The following is a 21,561-nucleotide window of genomic DNA, read 5'->3' on the forward strand; positions in this document are numbered from 1 at the left end:
TGAAATTTGCATGAAGACTTATCAGAATGCACTCTTGAGAACGACAGTAAGACAGGAGCAGCACTCGGCAAAGGGAGAAGCTGATGTGTGATATAGTCGCACCAAAGGGGCCAGGCTCACAAGGAGCTCTGGGACTGGGATGGCCCTTCACAAGTGTCCCAAGGTGAAGCAAGGGGACCTGACCTTTACACACACCCCCCACCAACTGACCAGCCCCAGGAGGCAGGCCACCCCCAGGGAGGGGTCAGAACTTTGGGCGACGTGCCCCTTTTCCACCAAATCATCAACGTCAATCCCCAGAGATAGTTTCAGCTAGCAGTCATCAACAGCCCACATGACCACAGTCAGGCCGTCTGGGGACAGGAGAAAGGGGACAAGAGAGAGGCCTCCTGGATAGCTTCTTCCTCCCAGGAGCAATACTGTCACAGCGGCAGGAGCATCAAGTCCTAGCCAGCCAAATCCATAAATAGCCACTGAGCACAGCCAGGGAAGGCTCAGTCACTGGAGGGACGCGGGTCCAGCCGGGGGCTCTGTCTCTAAATCACTCACCACCCCACCTCCATCCCGCAGGTCCCCTCACAGCCAGTCCCCAGGTCCCAGTTTGGCTCTGCAGCTCCCCTCCCCCACTGCTCCCCACAACAGGGCCCATCCCCGCCCCCATCCAAGTCCTTCTCAGCAGGCCATTGTGAGGCTTGAATGAGCTTAAGCAAGTGGAAAAGTTTTGTTCACTGCTGGTGCCATCCACAAGGAAGGGGGCCCTTCATAAGCTCCAAACTTCCTGCCTTTGGAAGAGCTGTTGTTCCCCTGGGCCCACCGCTTTCTTCCCTTGCCTTGGACTTCCCTCCCCTGGCCATTCTCTTCCCAGCCCTTCATACCTTCCTTCTCCCACCTGAGTCTGTCTCTGTCTTTCTGAGTCTCTCTCTCTGTCTCTCTGAACCTCAATCTCTATATCCCTCTGCCTCTCCGAGTCACTCTGTGCTCCTTTGGGTCTTTGTCTCTGGCCCCTCCTGCTGCAGTTTTACCTCCAGCCGGGCCAACTCAACCCCACAGACGTTGGCCGCCCACGTCTGCTGTCTTGGCCAGGCCTGGCAGGGAGGGCGGGGGGGGGGGGGGGGGGGGCGCGATTGGCCTGAACTCTTGGCTCCACAGCAGCTCCTGAGCTCCGAGCTCACCCGGCCACCCCTCTGAGTCCACACTCCGTTCCTCCTTGGCTCCTGCTCTTCCCAGCATGGCAGCCAGCCCCTGACCCTGCTTCCCAGCCTGTTTGTTTAACTACAGTAGTGTGGAGAGGCTCCACAGCCATACAACTCTACCATTCCTCAAGCTGGGTGCTGGCAAAAGGGGCCAGCGGCTCCTGCAGCAGCCGCAGACAGGCCACCGAGCAGCAAGGCCCCGCCCCTAGAGCAGCACAGCATCCTCTAGGCTGGACCCCGATGAGGGTCACAAGCCCGGCCCGGCAGGGGTAGGAGCGGCGTGCAAGATGCCCATTTCCCCGGGGCCCCAGGGTGCCCAAGCCTGGCAGCTGCTGACAACCCTACAGCCAGGACAGAGCATTTCTGATGGGTTCAATAGAGATGGGAGCCCCACCTCTCAAGGAGCTTCTCTAAGAAGCAGGTGGAGAGAGGAAATACATAAACAGAAGGGTCACGAATGTATAAACACTGAAAAGCTCTCTAACACATGCCCTCGATAAGCATAACTGAACCAGTGACTATGATAGGCATTCAGTCAGCAGTGTGTTAGATAGATGGGTGGGTGGGTGGGTGAGTGGGTGGGTGAGTGGGTGGATGGATGGATGGATGGATGGATGAACAGATGGAGAGACAGGTGAATGGGGGAAGAGGTGGATGGATGGGTGGGTAGATGAACAGGTGGGTGGATGGACAGACAGATAGATGGATGGATAGGTAAGTGGATGGGTGGATAGGTAGACGGGTGGAGTCATGATTTGCAGATTAGCAAGCCCATCATTATAAGACCTCCCTTTCCCTTCATCCCACCCAGAAAACCCCTTTTGCCAGATTTCTTTATTCACCAAAGACTGACTAAGGCACAAGACTCCTCCCTGAATTCAGACTCCTCCTCTGAATTTCCAGTAACTTTTCTATTTCCTCTTCTCTGTCCCTTTTCCTGCAGGAGAGAGTGAGGCAAAAATGGGGCCTAGACCACAGACACAGGTAGGTGGTCAGGAACTAAGAGGCCCACTCTGGCTGAGGCCTATACACTGACTATATTAAGGAAAGGACAGAGGGAACCAGGCAGGGTAACCACCAGCCATGCTGCCTCCAGCACAGTTAGCAAAGCACAGGGAGTGTTTTGGGACAGTGCCATCAGACAGCAGGAATGGAACCTTGTTTTCTCCCTGCCAGGAGCCTCAGCCCCAAGCTGAGACTAGGCTCCCTGAGCAGAGCCCAGAGGACAGGGCTTGAGCTAGTCAGGGGGCTGGAGAGAGCCAGGTGCTAAGCCGTAGAGGGGAGCCGGGAAGATGTGGCTGAGAGCCCCGGGGAGAGGAAGTTCTCAGGCAGGCCAGGCTGGATGGGATTAAGTTAGACACCTCACCCTCTCTAGCTTCAGTCTGCTGGGTAGCTTTGATGTTCTCAGGACCACCCTGCTTCATCCACTGTGAGGATCCTGGTCTTTCCAGGTGGCAGACGTTAGGTGCCCCAATGTGGCTGGGAGATGGAAAGAGGCTGGAGGAATGGAAGGGAGCCCAAAGTCTCCCCAGGCTTCCCCAACTCCTTGTGTTGTTGTGAAGGTTTAACAAATGTAAAATGCTTAGAAAACAGAGCATGTGCTCAATAAGCATTAGCCATCAGCACCTAAGATAGTACCTGGCACAAAGTGGGCACTAAATATTTGTTGAATTAATGTATGAATGAATGTGGACCTGGAAGGCATTATGCTAAGTAAAATAAGTCACACAGAGAAAAACAAAAACCATATGGTCTCACTGTGGAATCTGAAAAACAAAGCAAACGAACAAACAAAACAAAACTCATGAATACAGAGAACAGAAAAGCGGCTGCCGGGGGTGGAGGTGCTGGGGGGTGAACGAAATGGGTGAAGGGGGTAAAGAGGTGTAAGCTTCCAGCTATAAAATAAATAAGTCTTGCAGGTGTAAGGTACAGCACGGTGACTACAGTCAGTAATATTGTAGTATATTGAAAGTTGCCAGAGAGAGTAAATTTTAAAAGTTCTCATCATAAGAAAAAAAAATTGTAACTTTGTATGGTAATGAACGGTAACTAGATATTATGGTGGTCATTTCCCAGTGTATGCAAATATCAAATCATTATGCCATACCATTATACTTAATAATATATATACATACACACATATGTGTGTATGTATATGTGTGTATATATATATATAAAGGAAATTTTCTGTATTTCCCTCCCTCAAAAAGAAGCATGAATGAATGAGTGAATCTTGCTCCCGCTTTGCTCCTCTACATCAAACATTGGAAGATACAAATCAATATTGTCTCTATTACTACCAAGGGAGATATACATATGAAGTTCATTCCAACCCCAGGGCCTGTGCCCTTGTCCCTTCTGCCATGAGTGATTTCCATCGCATCTTCACGTGGTTCACATCCTCATTTGATTCCAATCTCTGCCACTGGAAATGAGAAAGGGCCCTTACCAGTGTCTGCTGATAGAGCTCCCCCACTCCCCAAAGTTGTCTCTCCTTCCTCAGTCGACTCTCACCAAGTACATACACACACACACACACACACACACACACACACACACACACATCCAGGCAATCCTAACTAGACAAAGTCAGTGTCCCTGCCCAACCCAGAGCTAGAACATGAGCCAATAGGGGCTCTGTTGGGCCTGGCAGATGATCCTCCCATGCACTGGTGACTCTGTGTGTCCATGCATGACAAGGGCTCACCCAACCCACAAAGGAGATCATGCTCTGTCCCCAACCATGCCCACACCCTCCCAATCAGCCTTGGCAAGAACCATGGTAGCATGCAAACAGTAGAGTCCACTGGACCAGGATTTAAGAATCCCTGCTCGGGGCGCCTGGGTGGCTCGGTCGGTTAAGTGTCCGACTTCGGCTCAGGTCATGATCTCGCGGTCTGTGGGTTCGAGCCCCGCGTCGGGCTCTGTGCTGACAGCTCGGAGCCTGGAGCCTGTTTCGGATTCTCTGTCTCCCTCTCTCTCTGCCCCTCCCCTGTTCACGCTCTGTCTCTCTCTGTCTCAAAAATAAATAAGCGTTAAAAAAAAAAATTTAAAAAAATAAATAAAAAAAAAGAATCCCTGCTCTACCACTTAAGGGGAACAAAGACACTCTCGTTGAGCACTTACTGTGTGCCAGCCTCTGTGCTAACCTCTCTACACCCGTGAGCTCATTTAACAATTAAGCAAGGTAGGTGTTATCTTTACTTCATACCTGGTTGACGCATAATAAATTGGCTGAGTGGCTAAGTAAACTGGGGCTCTGGAATGAGACAGAGCTGGGTTCAAGTTTGTACTCCTCCACTCACTTGCTGTGTGGCCTTAGGCAAGTCACTACAGCTCTCTGAGTCTCTGCTTCCTCCTCTGTTATGAGGAGATAAGACAGCCACTGCCTTTGATCCTGCTGAGGATCAAAGGAGGTGATGGATGAAAGTGCCGCACGGTGTCAGGCATGCAGCCTTCAATCAAGGCCGGGGCCTGCCCTTGCCTCCTTATCTCACCAGCTCCCCTGCCAAGGTTTGCAGGCTGAGACTGGTCTTCCCCGTGGTGCCAGGCACAGGGCTGGGCACAACCGGCACACACAGAATATTCTTGCTGATTGGCAGATTTTCCCCAGGCCTGGATTGCAGACAGCACTCCCTTCCCTCTCCCGGGAGGCACCCAAGCGGGGGACTCCCGCCCTGGGCCGCACCAGGGGGAGGGACTCTAGAGGGAGGCCCCTTCCTACCTCTGATCCTCTGCTTTGTTTGGAAGCCTTCCACCAGCATGTGTCCTACCCTGAACCCAAGATCCTGCTCTAGCTCCTTGGGTCTGAGTTCCTACCTAGAAAGCTTGGCTGGCACCCCGGCTTCTCCAAGACGGTGGCGACCTACAGGCTCATCAGTCACCCACCCCAGTGTCTGAAGCTCTGACTCTGCCCCAGCCCTTTATCCGGACCCTGCCATACACTGACACGCACCCCCCACTCATACCAGCTGCCCAAACCACCCACTCCAGAACCCTGGGCTCCAGACTGCCCACAACTCAACCCTCCAGCCACCGCCCACCTACCCACGGCTGTCACTTTCACCCCGTCCAATAGCCCACACGTGCACACTCAGAGCCTACAGCCCGTGCCCACTAGTCATGCCCTCCACAGGACCCTGAAGGTTGGTAGAAAAATCACGGAGGCACTTTGACATCAATCAAAGACACTCATAAATAAATATGCGTAAATCACATGCAAACCAAGGTGGGAATTTACATCTTCCATTGCAGAATCAGCATCTCCCAGTTCCAAGGAAGGCTGCCTGCCTCAGTGCTCAGGAGTTTCGGGACAAGAGCCGTCTCATTCTCGAGGTCCACCGAACAATCCCAGATTCATCACCTGAGATTCTCAAACTTCCAAGTTGGGAGTATCCACCACCATTTACTGATCGCCTACCACATGCAGTCGCCCAGACAACTAGCTCCTACAGACATTAAATGAGATGGCACGTAAAGTGCCTAGACTGGCAGCTGGCACCGAGTAAATACCCACTATATTTGGACTACAACGATTACTACCAACTCTGAGCCTCAGTTTCTTCTGAGTGTTTTGGTGAGGCTGTAATGTATAAACCCAGGTAGAAGCACTTAGCATAATTCCTGCGCATAGTAAGCACTCAATAAATCTTAGCTATTATTATTAAATAGAGTGTGTCTATCCAAACAAATTCTGGAAAGATATAGCCAGTAGGAGTAGTTATGAGGGGGTGAGGCAGAGAGATTAATGGAGGACTTCCACCTTCTGTTTCATATGTTTCTGAGGGAAAGAATTTTTACAAATAAGCTTTTATCATCAGCAAAAACTATAAAGACATTCCCATTCAGTGGAATAAAAGCTATCAAGGCAAAGAGCCTGTCTTGGGACCATTCACTTCTCAGCTGCCTCCCCATCGTCCTGCCTGTCTCTCTACTCTCCTGGGGACCCCCTCCCTCGAAACCTGGCAAGTGCCAGGTAGGTTCGACCAGGGGAAACAGTTCGCTTTGGACACGACATTTACATTCATAACCCCTCCCATGACCTCCCCCTGTCCGGCAGGACAAGTGAAGCTAGGAACCCTGGAACTTTTCCACACAAGCTAAGCCAGGCCTTGATTCTCCCACCTGCCCTCAAGGATTGAACCCGGGCAGAGGCCTCCTTGCTTAGATCCAGTCCCATCCCCATGACCCCCAGAGAGGCCATTATGTCTGGATTCACTGTGGCCCCCTGAACTTTGCTGCTCTTCCCTGCTCCTATCTGCGGCCAATGTGCGGGACCTTCAGATCCTGTGCATCTTCACCCATGTCGTGGACAAAGAACATTGGGCAGGACCAGGCCCTTGTCCAGGGTGCCCTGGGCCTATCACCCAGCACCCTGTAGCTTTAGTCGGCTCACCAGGTACAAATAAGAAGATACGCCCTCAGGGCCTCTGGGTGGCTCAGTCCATTGAGTGTCCGACTCCTGATTTTGGCTCAGGTCATAATCCCAGGGTCATGTGATCAGGCCCCGCATCAGACTCTGTGCTGACAAAGTGAGGCCTGCTTGGGATTCTCTCTCTCCTTCTCTCTCTGCCCCTCCCCCGCTCATGCTTGTTCTCTCTCAAAATAAATAAATACATACTTACAAAAACTTTTTTTAAGATTCTCTCTTTCCCTCTGCCCCTCTCCCCTGCTTGCACTCCCTCTCTCTAAAAAAATAATAATAATAAAAATGTTTTTTAAAGATACACCCTCTTCTCTGAAGCCCCCTTCTTCTAAGACTGAAAGCCAGTGTCTACTTCCTTCTGATACTAAAAGCCGGAATCTCCCCTCCAACTCCCCCCACCCCAATTTTAAAAATGAAGGAAATGAGATCGTAGTGGCACAACCATGTGCTCATCGCTCAGCAGCCATTCTTTATTGGTACCACTACAGACCAGGAATTGGGCAGGGTGCTGGAGAGACAGAGCCAACTACCCCCGGGAGCTCACAGTTCCATAGGAGAGACAGACTCACAAAGGGTAATGCATGACCATGCAGGGCTGAAAATGCTAGCACGGAGTGGAAGCAGGGCAGAGGTCATGGTTTCGTCTCGAGTGGGAGCACGAAGCCTTCCCAGAGCGTGAGACCCTTGAACTAGGACTTGAAGAATGCGAGGAGGGAGCATTCCAAGGAGAAGGAACTGCGTGTGCAAAGGTAGGGAGCCATTAGGGCCTGGTGTGGAGGGGAGGGGGGGCAGAAGCTCCGAGCTGCTGGATTCAGAGGATACGCAGAGGCGGGACAGGACTTTGGATGTAACAGTGTGCACAGTAAAGAGAAATGGAAGGCTTCTCGGGAGGCAAGTGACAGGTCCAAGTTGTGTCTTGGGGAAGCATTCTGACTTGACACAACACAGGGGCCAGAGGAAGGGAGACTCATCCTAGACCAGTCATTAGATTTGAGGATTTATCTACTCCCCTTACATATTCTTTTAACATTACTTTCCTGGAGCCACTGAGGTGTACGCTTTGGCTGTCCCTTGAGGTGCTCAGAGCCAGGAGGCCGATGGGCTTACAAATGGAGGTAAACTAAGGCACTCTACCTGAGGGTCCTTTAGAAAGGACAGTAGGGATAGGAGTCTGACGTATACTCTGTTCCCAGCCACAAAGCAAAGTTGAGATTCGAGGGTGATTTTATCTACAATGACAAGTCCACCCCCAGGCTCAGACAGGTATTGTTCCAGACTCGGCAGACATCCCCAAGTCAGACAGATGTCCAGGGCTCAAACAGACATTGCCCCCAGGCCAGGAAGATGTTGCACCAGGCCCGGACAGATGCTGTACCAAGTTCAGACACATGTCCTGGGCCCCGACAGAAGCTATCCCCGGGCCAGATAATGTGCTGGGCTCAGCCAGGTGTCCCAGCCTCAAACAGATGTTGTCTCTAGCCCAGGCAGATGCTACCCTAAGCTCAGACAGATGTCTGCCACCAGAGATACATAAAGATGCTAAGAGGTCCCTAGGAAAATATAATTCCTAAATCCTCCTTTGCCACTCCCCCCCCCTCCACCTGCTACCCTCAAGAAAGCTGAGGAAGGCCAGCACTGAGCCCAGCCAACTCTCTCCAGAGCCCCCAACTTGTAACGGCCAAGAAGCCCTATCATCCTGTCCCTCCCTCTGGCTCCAGGCTAGTCTGCTACACAGAAGGGAGAAAGGCACGTAGAGTGGGGTGATGAATGAGGCACAGGCACAGGAGTACAGGGCACCTGTCCCATCTGTGGTGTGGCAGACAGTAATGCCTGGGCTACCCGAGCTGACCTCAGCGAGAGGGGGCTGGGGAGTTAAAGGAAGGAGTGGGTTGATGTAAGGACCAGGCCCACTAAGTCTTACTTCTAACCAACGCTCTGGGACCGGCTGGAGGGAAGAGGCCCTGTGACCTCATCCGCAAATTCCCATCTCTGCCCAACACCCTAAAAACGTCGTTACTCAGTCATTTGAGGGTAATTACTTCTCCAAAGCTGGACAGCATTAGGCTAGGGAAAGAGGAATAAGGAGGCCGGCCCCAGTGTGGGCACAAAGTGGAAGATAGTTCCATTCATCAGCTTGGCTGGAAGAATGACCCCCCACTCCCAACCCCCCCTTCTCTAGGAGCCTTCACAGGGGCAGCCAGGATCCAGAAGGAAAAAGACCTTTCCCCTCACAACCACACAGCTATTGTCAGGAGCTAGAATTGTATGGATGGCTGTTGTGCAGAAGTTGGGGTTCAGAAACCGTGGAGTGCTGAATGTTCCCGGTCTGTGGGTGGAGGAGGGAGCTGCTAGCGGTGGGATGGGGGGGAGGGGTTTTAGTGAGAGCCTTACAGCCCCATCTGTGCTGAGGGGCCTCCCTACTGGTCTAAGTCTCTTACAGAGAAGAGCTAGGGAGGCAGCAGTTCATGAATATGTAAATTAACCTTGAGCCACGCCCCCAGCAGGTGAAGGTGGGACCTTCCTTCCAGCTCTACCTACTGCCCCTGAAAAGCTACCTGGAAGCTGAGAAAGGTGAATTGGGTCTTTAAAACCCCTGTCAAACAGAAACACGTTCTGACACAATGACCAACACTGATGCACACACATCAACACAAACCAAGCACCAGCACCCTAACCCAACTACACAAACACTTTAGGGAAATGTATAAGGTACAAACACGGATTCATGCGAGCACACTGATATACAGTCACCATATACACAAGCCCAGCAAGCCCAACACACTCTTGCAAATGCTGTACCACACACAAACACAAGGGAATCCCCCCTTCCTTCCCTGCACCCTACCCAAGCTGCCCACTCCCCACCTTCAGTCAGGGCACCAAGTCAACACCAGGCCCGGGAAACCACCTCACTCTTCTACTGAAGGTGACAAGGACTTAAATTATCATTCACTGCTCCCACCCCACCCTGCGGTGGTGAATTTTGCAGCCATCCAGATAAAAAGTGTGTTTAAGAAAGAAAGAAAGAGAGGAAGAAAGAAAGAGAGGAAGAAAGAAAGAAAGAAAGAAAGAAAGAAAGAAAGAAAGAAAGAAAGAAAGAAAGAAAAAGAAACTCAAACCCAGCCCCAGCCTTTCAGAGTGATTAATCCCTGCTAATGATTTACCGATTTGCAGAGAGCGTGTTCTGCATAACCGGATGGTGGGCATTAACACCAGCTCAGAGGCTGCCATTCTGCTAAAAATGAAAGTCAATTTTAAGAGCAATTGGCCACCCCTAATTTGAATATTCTACAGATGCACTGGGAGGACCCCCCACCCCCACCCATAGACTTAGGGGCTGAGGCAGGGGAAAGAATGCAAAGACAGATTCATCCCTAAGAGATATTTCACCTTCCATCCCTCCTGCCTTTCACCAAGACTGAGAAATAGGGAGCCTTAGATTCAATAGGTGAGGCTGCTTCCTCCTCCTCTGCCACAGGCAGCAATGCCCTTCCCACCCCTCTACTCCCCAACACCAGGCTTTTGCCAGCACAGGCAGGACAGAAGGGATAGGACACCTGGAGGGGCTGAGTTTAGAGGGGAAGATGTGGGGGCTTGACAGCTCAGAACAGTGATCACATCCCATATGGGACAGCTTTTTGGATGGTGGTGAACACTATGAATCTGTCCAGCTGGCACCAGTCAGCACGGAGGCAATGGATGGACACGATGACCCTGGCACTGCCCCAGGTCAGAATCTGTGACAGCAGGACCCTGCCAGACTCTTTCAATCAAAAACACATTGCAGCCCAGAAAAGAGCAGGGTGTGGGTGTGGTCACTCCTGACACGGCTTAGCAGGAACTGGCTGGGGAGCAGGCAGCTTCCACTCCCGTCCATAGAGCTTCTTGCTCACCCCAGGCAGCCCAGGAGAAAAAGCAAACCACACTTTCCAAACTTCCAGCGGGGCAGTGGTCTCATCTCGCCTCCATAAGCCACCCAACAGGGACCACCCTGCCCAGTTTACAGATGAGGATGCTGAGGCTGAGCCTCGTCCAATGTCATCCGGCAGACCTGAGTCTGAGCTAAGATGGAACCCTGGACACTCTGAAAATGCGGGATCCAGGGTGAGAGGGGAAAACTGGCAGAAGGGAAAGGGAGCAGCTGTGAGTGCTGGCCAAGTCCTGTCCCCCTACCCCTAGCCCGGCCACCTCAGCAAAACCTCAAAGCTCATGCACTGCACACAGAAGGGTGTCCTCAGACACTAACTCCCCCAGTAGCCCAGATCTGCCTTTCCTTAGCTCTTTTCAGCACTCATGACTTCCAGTGAGGAACCCAGGGGGAGCGTCCTGGAGCCTGTGTTCCCCCAGCAGTGAGAGGCCTTGGGTCTGCAGACACACCTGCTCTCAGGGCTTCTTGGACTCCCAAGCACCCACCGACCAGACTGAGAAGACACAGCGCAGGGGCTCAGAGTCCAAGGGGGAAAGCAGCCAGACCCACCTGCCCCCTCTTCCTCCTTCCCAGATCTTGTTCCGTGTGCCGGCTCACCAGCCTGGGATGTGTGTCTGGGATATCACAGTGCATATGTGGCCACAAAGGTGCTGATGGTGAGTGTGGCTGTCTTCTAGAGGCCGTGTCTGACTCTCTCGGGCGGAAGCACGAATGTAGATTACAGAGTTTGCGTCTGCGACTCAGGGCTTTGCAGAAAGACCGTGTGGGGTTGGAGTTCATCCCTTCGGAGCTTCCCCCCACCCCCTGCGCCCCCCCTCCCTGCAGCCCCCTCCGGCTGTGAGACCCCCCACAGTGAGGGCCCCATCTGCTGGAGGCTCGGTGACCTGTGTCAAATGAGCAGGCGCTCAGTCACACTCCAGAGCCTGGAGGAGACCGCACCACTCTGGGAAAGCCCAGCAGCTCCTAGCCCCGGGGGCGGGCTGAGCAGGGGCCCCGCTGGGGAGGGAGGCCCCAGAGCCTCTGAAACTGGCGGCGGCCTGGCTGGGAGCTGCCCTCCACAGACAAGGAAATTGGGGGGGGGGGGGGGGTGGGAAATAGGAAAAGAAAGGGCTTCCCTGCTTCCTTGGGACTAGCACTGCTGCTGACGGGCATGAGCCAAACTCTGAGCAGGGCATGGGCCCTCCTCCAGCTTCTGATACCTTGTGCGGGATATATTAGTTCCATAGGGTGTGGGTGTATGCATTAGCCTGTCTGCGTGATAGGCGGGGTTCGCCTCTTTGTATCTGTGCATTGGTGGGGAGAGTGTGCATGTGTCTGTGCGTTCATGTTTGCGAACACCAGGGTGTGCCTGTTTGTGTGAACTGGCATGCCAGAGGAGAGTGTCCATGCTTGTGACCCCAGGGGCCTGCAGGTCTCCTGTATTTCGCGTCACCGAAGGGATGCCTACCTGAGCCTCCCTGAGCCTATGTGCAGGTTTTATGCATGTTTCCTTTTAGACACACGCCTGTATTTATCACTGTGTGTGTATGTTTGTGCGACTGTGAATTCCGACCCAACAGGATGACTCCCTGTGTCCCTATTGTGAATCTGTTATGTTCGTCCCTAAGCTAAACTGCACGTGTGTACCTGTGTGTTATGTGTATGAACGCATGTCTGTTCACACGCCTCAACCATTCAGCGCCTACATGGGTTCAGGTAGGTGTCTGACTTCTGTCTCCCAATTTTTCCCCAGGCCCTGGGAGGGCAGGGCTCCTGGAGGAGAGGGACTGTTTAACTGCAGGCATCTCTGCCAACGGGCATGTCAGAGTCCCCAGAGTTCTACACAGAATCTCCAGGAGCAAACACAAGGAGGATGTCGACACTTCTGGCAGAAGCCTAACTCTCAAATACAAGAAAATTTTGACTCCAGACCAAACCCATACATTGTAGAGGCTCTAAAACTTTCAAAACAGAGACGGGACTGTTACCCTGCCCTAGTCCACACGGCTCGCCCCAAGGCAGTATCTAACACTAGAGCTTCAGGGCAGGCCTAAGAAGCAGACAGTCCTGTCCCCATTTTAAGATGAATAAACCGAGGCTGTGACAGGCGAAGCAGCTAGCACAAAGTCACCGGGCTGCTAGTGGGGGAGTAGGAGACGGGATCAGGACTGAGACTTGCTGGCTGACAAGCTGGTAACCTCAGAGCCCGGCTTTGCTGCAGACACCCCTCAATTCAGCACACACATAGGAACTGGGCTTCAGAAGCCCCAGATGGTCCAGGCCTGCCCTCCCCAACCTCCGCTCCCCAGAGAGCTACCAGAGATGGGGCCGGGGGGCTCTCTCTGCTGCAACAGCCAAAACCACTGTCCCCACAGGTGTCCTCCCCCATCAAACAGCAATAGGAGCACAATGAGAAGCAGGACCTCTGTAGATTCTGCACCCCTCGGACAAGTTCAGTTTCTTCATCTCTGCCCTAGGGATAACAATCTCAGGGCCCCTCCACAGGGCTGGGAGGTACAGGTGAACGTGAATGAATGTAAAAGCACTTGATAGGGGCACCTAGGTGGCTCAGTGGGTTAAGCATCTGACCATGATCTCAGGTCATGATTTCACAGTTTGTGGTTTCGAGCCCCACGTCGGGCTCTGTGCTGACAGCTCAGAGACTGGAGCCTACTTCGGATTCTGTCTCCCTCTCTCCCTGCCCCTCCCCACTCGTGCTCTGTCTCTCTTACTCAAAAATAAGTAAACATTAAAAAAAAAATTTTTTAAGCACTTGATAAAGCACTGTGCCCATGGGTCACTGTTCTTCAAGTCTCAGTGGCGATTCAAAGGCCAGACACTGTAACACCTGACCACTGTCCAGACACTTCCCTTCCTCCAACAGGAACAGAGAGATTCACAGATTCTGATCATCACAGCTGGAAGGCACTGAGAGGTTAGCTGGTCCAAACCTCCACAATACCACTTGATGGGTAAGGAAACTGAGATTTGATTAGGGAAGGAGAGTAACATGCCTGATCGTTGGGCACTCACAATAGAAACAACCAGAGTAAAAGCCCTTCCTGAGAGTTTTTCACCCCCATTGTCTCAGACTACCATCTGACTTCCCTCAGTGAGACAGGTGGGCTGCCTATGGTACCGTTACTCCCAATTTACAGGGAAGAAAACCAAGAACTACAGGGATTGGACCAGAGTTATTCTCGCCCAGGAAGATGGTGGCAGGTCCAGGTAGGAAGCCCAGGCTTCAATGTCATGCTGGCCTTGGTTAGGGCTGGCATAAGAGTAGCCTTCACTACAGAACTCCCACCTTGGCCCTAACTCCTAGGCTTGGAGGAGGGGCCAGGAAGTCAAGTGTTTTATGATCTTATGAAGGAGGGGTGGCTCAAGGTGACCACTTCTTGGGCCAGAGTCTAGGAAAGCCAAGCATCCCCAGCTGGATTCAGACAGAGCTCCATCACAGCTCTTGAAGCAAGGGTGGTACCCAAGATGACTGCTCAGGACAGTGGCCAATGGCCAGACAAGGGCCTTGCCTTGTCCCACTCTATCCCCTGAGGGCTAGCCAGAGGCTGGTCTAGGGCATTCAAGGCCTGGATGAGCATAGTCTGTGCCCAGGACGACCCTTATCACTGTGGCCTCTGCCCCAGCTACCCCAAGGACCATTCCCAATGCAGCTGCTATCTGAGCCCCCATCACCCTTATTTACTCACTGAGGCTCTATTCTGCAGTTCTAAATTCCCCAGTAGGGTCTAGCTGGGCCCCTAGCTCAGTTCTGTGATCTGGGACCCCAGGGCCCTGGAATCTGTGGATCCACCGGAGGCAAGGGGCGGGGGGGGGGGGGGGGGGGGCGGCGGTGAGCTGTCAGCTGGGAGACTCCCTGGGACCCAAACCTCAGTGCAGAAAAGAGATGGAGACTGCAGCTCACTCCACTTGGCCTCCAGCCCAGTGTTGGTCTTAGAGGCACAGAGTAGCTGCACTGAGGTCCACGTCCACTCAGGATCTTTCAAGGAGCCCTCAAAGAGCTGGGGAGATGAGGAGATCCCCACACTGTACACCTCACCCCTCTAACAAGACTTCTTGGATCTCAATTCCCTTTTCGGCAGCCCAGGCAAGTCCGTTAAATTCCAGCCCGGGCTCCATGCGAAGCTGGACAGCTCCCGGCCTGCACGCGGCATTTCTGAAGTGCCAGCCGCACTTCCCCAAGTCCATGCCACTCCTCACCTGGAGCAAGTTTCGCGTCCGCGAGTGACCCCGTCATGACCCCGACCAATGAGCCGGTCACGCAGAGAGACGAAGCGAGGAGGCGGCAGCCGCATGGGACAGATACCCGTGGGCGCAGTACGTCCACCACCCCCGTCGGCGGCGTTTTCGCCGGAGCTTCGGTCTCTACCTCAAGGTCCTCTCACTCTGGAAGCCCGGAACGCGGCCTGGATACGGGAGCTCCCGCCTTCCCGAAGCATCGCTGCCGCCGGCCATGCGGGCCCCGAGCCGCCCGCGCCGTACTCACCTGGTCCGCGGAGTCCGGAAGAAGGGGAACCCGCACGAGGAGGGAAGCCAGGGCCGGTCCGACTCTACCCGCACCCGACGCGCTCTCGGGGCCGCGTAGGTCGGCGGAGTTGCGACGCTGGGTCTAGAAGAAGAGGGAAAACGAGACGGGCCGGGGAGGCGCGCAGAGGAGAGCTCTGTGCCGGCTGAAGCCGCGGGAGGCAAGGCGGCCGAGGTGAGCAGCCGCGCCGGAACCGAGCCGGGACCCGCGCCGCCTCCGGCTCGCAGCCGCCGAGACCCGCGGGAATCCCGGCCCGCCGGCAGCGGCACTGCGGAGGGAGGAGCGCGGGGCTGAGCTGCTTCTCGGAGCCTGAGCGCCTCCCGGAGCCCGCAATCCCCGCCGCCGCCTCTTGGCCGCCCGGGCAGGAGACGGGCGGGAATTCAGTTCGCGTGGAGTGTGGGACCTGCCGGGCTCCGAGTCTCCTGCACCGGGGGTAAGCGGGGGCCCACGCAGCCAGGACGAGAGGGGGTGCGGTCCCAGTGCCACCCCCGCGCCACTCCCCACGTGGCGGCCGCGCCCCCGGGGCGTGAGTATGTAAGCGGACGGTAGGGGGGGCCGTGAATGAAGCCCCAGCGGCCAATCAGCACGGCCGGCGCGCGGGACCCCGGGAGCGAGGCCCAATGGCGAGCTCTGGGCGGCCGGGCCGGGCGGCAGGCGGACGCGGGGGGCGGGGGCCGTGGCCGGGGGGCGGGAGGCGGCTCCGCGGGCAGCCAATGGGCGGCGGGTGGGGTGGGGCTCCGGAGCGCCGAGCGGGTCGGGGCTTTAAGCCGGCGGAGCGCGGCGGCGGGGCCCGCAGACGGAGCGGAGCGGCGGCGGCGGCGCGGCGCTGGGCGCGGGGCGGCATGGCCACCACCGCGCAGTACCTGCCGCGGGGCCCCGGCGGCGGAGCCGGGGGCACAGGACCGCTTATGCACCCGGACGCCGCGGCGGCAGCTGCGGCGGCGGCGGCCGCCGAGCGGCTGCACGCGGGGGCCGCGTACCGCGAAGTGCAGAAGCTGATGCACCACGAGTGGCTGGGCGCGGGCGCGGGCCACCCTGTGGGCCTAGCGCACCCCCAGTGGCTACCCACGGGAGGAGGCGGCGGCGGCGACTGGGCCGGGGGCCCGCACCTGGAACACGGCAAGGCGGGCGGCGGCAGTACCGGCCGAGCCGACGACGGCGGCGGCGGCGGAGGAGGTTTCCACGCGCGCCTGGTGCATCAGGGGGCGGCCCACGCGGGCGCGGCATGGGCACAGGGCGGCACGGCGCACCACTTGGGCCCGGCCATGTCGCCGTCCCCAGGAGCTGGCGGGGGCCACCAGCCCCAGCCGCTCGGGCTGTACGCGCAGGCGGCCTACCCGGGGGGCGGCGGCGGCGGCCTGGCCGGGATGCTGGCGGCGGGCGGCGGCGGCGCGGGGCCCGGCCTGCACCACGCGCTGCACGAGGACGGCCACGAGGCGCAGCTGGAGCCGTCGCCTCCGCCGCACCTGGGCGCCCACGGACACGCACACGGACATGCACACGCGGGCGGCCTGCACGCGGCGGCGGCGCACCTGCACCCAGGCGCGGGCGGCGGTGGCTCGTCGGTGGGCGAGCACTCGGACGAGGACGCGCCCAGTTCGGACGACCTGGAGCAGTTCGCCAAGCAGTTCAAGCAGCGGCGCATCAAGCTGGGCTTCACGCAGGCCGATGTGGGGCTGGCGCTGGGCACGCTGTACGGTAACGTGTTCTCGCAGACCACCATCTGCCGCTTCGAGGCCCTGCAGCTGAGCTTCAAGAACATGTGCAAGCTCAAGCCGCTGCTCAACAAGTGGCTGGAGGAGACCGACTCGTCCAGCGGCAGCCCCACCAACCTGGACAAGATTGCGGCGCAGGGCCGCAAGCGCAAGAAGCGCACGTCCATCGAGGTGGGGGTCAAAGGCGCACTCGAGAGCCACTTTCTCAAGTGCCCCAAGCCCTCGGCGCACGAGATCACCGGCCTGGCTGACAGCCTGCAGCTGGAGAAGGAGGTGGTGCGCGTCTGGTTCTGCAACCGGCGGCAGAAGGAGAAGCGCATGACCCCGGCGGCCGGGGCCGGCCACCCGCCCATGGACGACGTTTACGCACCGGGCGAGCTGGGGCCGGGCGGGGGCGGTGCGTCGCCGCCCTCGGCGCCCCCGCCGCCCCCGCCGGCCGCACTGCACCACCACCACCACCACACACTGCCCGGCTCGGTGCAGTGACCCCGCGGGCCGGGCCCCCGCCGGCGCGCGGCGAGGCGCCGCGCGGCCTGAACTCTTTTTGTTCGGTTGCTTTGGATTTTACAAAAAGCCCAGAAACTTTCGAACAAAACCAAACACCCGGATGACCCTCTCTGGCGAGCGGCGAAGACGGCCGATAGGCTGCGTCGCCCGAGCCCCGGGAGAGAGGAGCCGGAGATCCGAAACGCGCCAACTCACCGGGCATCCTGCCCGCCGCCTGCTCCCCGCCCCCATCCCCTCGACGACCCCCGCCCCTGCCCCCCCGGGCTGTTCGGGGCCGGATCCCGGCAGCGGCCTCCCCACAGCGACAGGTAACGCGGTACGGGGTTAGGGATTCCCCGGGAGAGAGGACGAAGAGAGGAGGGTGCCCTGTCCCTCTCCCCGGCGCGGACTCCCGAGCCTGCGGGTTGAGGGTGGGGGACTGTCACTTTATTCGCTCCACGCCTCTTCTCTCTCATAAGGATGCGCCCCACCTCCCCCCCCCCCCCCACCCTTCCTCCGGGCTTGGTTTTTTACGGTTTTTATTTATTCACGGAGCCTCTCGGCTCCTGGGGTCCTTCTAACTCCGCCCGCGCCCTTAATTTAAATCGCTGTATACTGTATTTATCGGGGCCCCGGAGGGGAGGCCGCGAGAGCCGCGTCTGTGTATAAAAGCAGGAAATAGCCAAAGCTTTAATCTAGCCTAATTTATTTTTTCCCCTTACCTTCCCCTGCCCTACCCCCAAAAAGCAAAACAAAAACAAACAAAAAAAAAAAACTAACAAAAAAGATTCGAGTGTTCATTTTTTCGTTTCGTTTTATCCGAGCTGCGATTCGGTTCCCGGCCACGCGGGAGGGGTCTGCGCTCCCACAGCATAGTCCATGGGAAGAGGCTTCTGCCCCGCTGCAGACTGACCGCTGCACAGCAGGGCCCCCGCTCCCCGCGGGGCCCTGCCCTCCTGGCCACAAACAAACGAAACTTGACAAAGTTGGAGATATTTTTGGACCAGCTGTAGAAATAAGCCGTACCCTGAGAACCTTCTGCCTGATTCCCTGCAGCTTCCGCCTGCTCCCTTTCCAGCCCCACCTGGGATGCGGGATGCTGGGCGGCCAGGAGAGAAATCCCCAAGTTTGGGGTGAGGTGGGAACCATGTAAATATGTGAGATATGTACACACTGGCGGGGAGAAGAAACATTTTGTGCTTGGTTTTTATTTTTGGTTTTCCGGGTTGCCCTCCATCCCCATCCTAAAGGATTTTGTACACCGAATAATCCGAAAAAAAAAATATTTTAATATGATTTCCAAATTTCTGACCCATCTCTATTTATTTTCTGGATGTGTTTGGAGCTTCCCCCCTTCTCCATTTCTTGTTCTGTTTGTTACAGTTTGGATTTAAATTTTGTTATTTTATTTTTATTATTTTTTGGAACAATGTTTGGTGCATTCTTTGTATCTTTATTGCAAAAAAAAAATAATGTAGACTGGGAAGTTCCCTTTATATTTATGTTATAGTAAATATTTTATTACTCACATAAACATGTACCCCAGGGCTGTGTCCTGTCCTTTTTACTACGAGGGTTGGGTTGGTTTGCGGGTAAAGCGTTGGGATACCCTAGCTAACCTCTCCTAAAGTTCCGGCCACACTATCTTGGAGCAAGGTGACCACGCAGACCTTCTCTCAGGCCAGTATGAGGACTGCCTGTTACTTGGGCAACAGTTGGGCCCCTGCCTTTAGGCGAGTGAGTTTTAGGGAAGATGAAGCTGCCTCGTGTCCCCTCCCGTAAACAAGACTATCCTGAGACCAGACCAGGACCTACGACACTGCAGACACCACACTGATTTCGGGACAGCCATTCCCCAGGCACAGCTGCTTCTCAGCCAAGGAAGAATTGCCTGTCTCACGTGGACCACCAGCCTGGCATCTTTGTGTTCCCCACCCAAGACCCCAGACCCTGACTTTGGTCTCCCTTTGCGTTCGTGTGTGGCATCCAGGCCAGCTTTACTCTCCCAGGTCATGGGGCAGTCGGAAGCAGGGTCAGGCCCCACCAGCCCACCCCAGCTGGCTCTCCACCCACAGAACAAATGGTGCCTGAACCTACCTGGATCCACTGGGAGTTCTAACAGCTTCCACAGTGGTCCTGCGGGAATTAAGTGGGCCTGGGGAGGGAGTCCTGCCTGTTTGCTTAGGCAAAGCCAGTCCTACTTGTCTGCAAACAAACCACCTGCCCCAGCTTCTCTGGTGGAGGAATGAGAGCAAAAACAGTTGTGCCACCAGAAGGCCCTTCCATCTCTCCAGGGATGGGTCCCTAAGGAAACCCCCCTTCCCCCACTCAGGGAGTGATGCCTATGCCTGTGGGAAGACTCAACAGTGGTACAGCCATGTACCTGGGGGGAAAGATGCAGTCTCAGACATCTCCCCGTTCAAGCTCTCAGCAGCAAATGTCTCCCCACCACCTCCTCAAAGTCATGATGGTGGGGGAAGATCTGGATTCCAGGGCCAGGGCTCAAGGTTACCTGTATCCCAGTCAAGATTCTCTTTTTCCTTTAAAACAACTTTTAAAGATACGCATAAAACATGGATTCAGTTTTCTCAGGAGGAACTAAATGAGGTTTCTCTTACTCTTCATGGACACAAAACCTGAAGCAGCACAAGCACTGGACAGGGTTGGGGGGTGGGGATAAGTTGTGTCCCTAGTGAGCATGTATGCATGGCCCCCTCCTGCCAGGGAAGCTGCCCAAGCTCAGGGGCTGGGAGAGGCCTTGGCTCCAGCCGACGCATCTTGGGCACCCAGAGAGGTGTTCCCAGGCCGCCAGTTCAGCGGTACCTGGCTAGGCTGAGGCTTTAGGATGATGGTACCATGCTGAGAGTCCCTGGTGACTTTCTGGGCTCTGACCCTCAATCTCAGGAGGAATTGTCTCTGCAAGTACACAGGCTGCCAAGATTTTTCCAAGGCTCAGCCTCTCATTGCTGGTTTCTTTTTCCTCCCTTCTTCAGTGCAGCCTAGTGGGCAATTAGCCCTGTAATTCGCGCCCGTGTCCCAGCCATTGCCTGTGCTGGTGGGCCCAGTGAGCCTTCTCAACGCTTAAAGACGAGGCCGGGAATGCAACAGCCAGGTGACAGCATGGCCTCCATTTCCTGCTCCACTAAGTGGAGAACTTTGAATCAGCCCCATACTCCCCCACACTCTCTCCTCATTCCTCCATTCCTGGATTTGTCCCAGCCTCGGGGCCCTGAAATGGAAGCAAATGAAGCTCAGAGCTCCCTGCCGCCTGCACCACCCTGAGCCTCAGCAGGTTTGGAGGTTGGAAAGGCAACAGGGAAGACCAGGCCTTTCTCTGGCCTCTGCCTGCAGCTGACACCAATTGATTGATTGATTTCCTAATTGTCTGCTTAATCCTGTACAAGAGGGTGGATTTATTATTTAAGCAAGTCAACTCAAAAACAGCAAAACAATGTGGCCTCCCAAGAACGAGCAGCAGCTGAGGAGTAGAACAAAAAAATGGAAAAGAAAAAAAAAAGTGGAAACAAGGATGGGAGAAAAGCTTCCACTTTGTGAAGATTTTACTTAACGAGCACCAGCCTGGGACAGCTACCCAGTGACCGACCCCTTGGTCACAGAAGCCCCCAGAGGTCCTTTCCCTAGTCTCCAGCTTGGGATGGCCATAGGAACCATAGCACATTTGACTGTGTGAGGAGAAACCACAGGGAGAGAGACAGATTTTGTCCTGGAGTCTTCCTCCTTGGATACAATACAGCTTAGGAAAGGTTTCTCCATCCCGTGTGTACGTGGAGTTACGTGCTCACTCACGAGAGCCCCAGACTTCCTTGCATTCAAGAGAGGCAGACGGCCCTAGCATCAGTCTTCAGGGAAGCCCAAGCCTTCCCAAGCAGATTTGGAATTTTCTGATCCCAGCTCTCTCCCCTTCTCACCTGAAGAAAATTATTGTCTATGATCATGTGGACACAGATTCTGTTCCTTAAGAGAGCTTCATTCTCCCCATGTGAACCTGTGTGTTGGTGTATGAATGTGTGTGTGTGTGTGTGTGTGTGTGTGTGTGTGTGCTATAGCCGCTCCCAGAAATAGGGGGGAAAGGAAGGCCATGCTATACCACTAATGCCTTGAGCTGGGAAAACATTGACAGGGTGGGGGTTGGCTAAAACAAGAAGGAAGGTGGCCATCATTGCCAACAAGGCAAACCCAGAACCTAAACCTCAAGGACGCCTATATTCTCCCTCCACGTCCTGCCCCAGGAAGTTGTACTAGCTTGTATGTCACATGGCTTAGGTCCT

General features: G+C 55.4%; 1 protein-coding gene and 1 long non-coding RNA gene across 4 annotated transcripts in view; one reads left to right on the forward strand and one right to left on the reverse strand.

The window, feature by feature from the left end:
- The window catches only part of LOC109255485 (uncharacterized), a 68,428-nt gene extending 52,744 nt beyond the window's left edge, over nt 1-15,684 (reverse strand). For 2 of the 3 annotated variants that reach the window (XR_008420290.1, XR_008420289.1), the window contains exon 1: nt 15,033-15,684. This is a non-coding gene — a long non-coding RNA (uncharacterized LOC109255485). Of the gene's footprint in view, nt 1-14,746; nt 14,991-15,032 lie in introns of those variants that run through there. The other variant, XR_008420294.1, reaches the window with a different exon arrangement.
- A 141-nt stretch (nt 15,685-15,825) lies between these two features.
- POU3F1 (POU class 3 homeobox 1) lies at nt 15,826-18,821 on the forward strand. The gene has a single exon (XM_019430276.2). It carries the CDS (start codon nt 15,914-15,916, stop codon nt 17,270-17,272), a length of 1,359 nt encoding a protein of 452 aa, XP_019285821.1. The 5' UTR covers nt 15,826-15,913; the 3' UTR covers nt 17,273-18,821.
- The last annotated feature ends 2,740 nt before the right edge of the window (nt 18,822-21,561 follow it).

Source organism: Panthera pardus, unplaced genomic scaffold, assembly GCF_024362965.1.
Source record: "Panthera pardus isolate Hobbes unplaced genomic scaffold, ASM2436296v1 HiC_scaffold_11, whole genome shotgun sequence".
NCBI lineage: Eukaryota > Metazoa > Chordata > Mammalia > Carnivora > Felidae > Panthera > Panthera pardus.

What these genes read in the sequence shown, in the direction of transcription:
- POU3F1 (XM_019430276.2), top strand. Translation starts at nt 15,914, where the DNA reads ATGGCCACCACCGCGCAGTACCTGCCGCGGGGCCCCGGCGGCGGAGCC.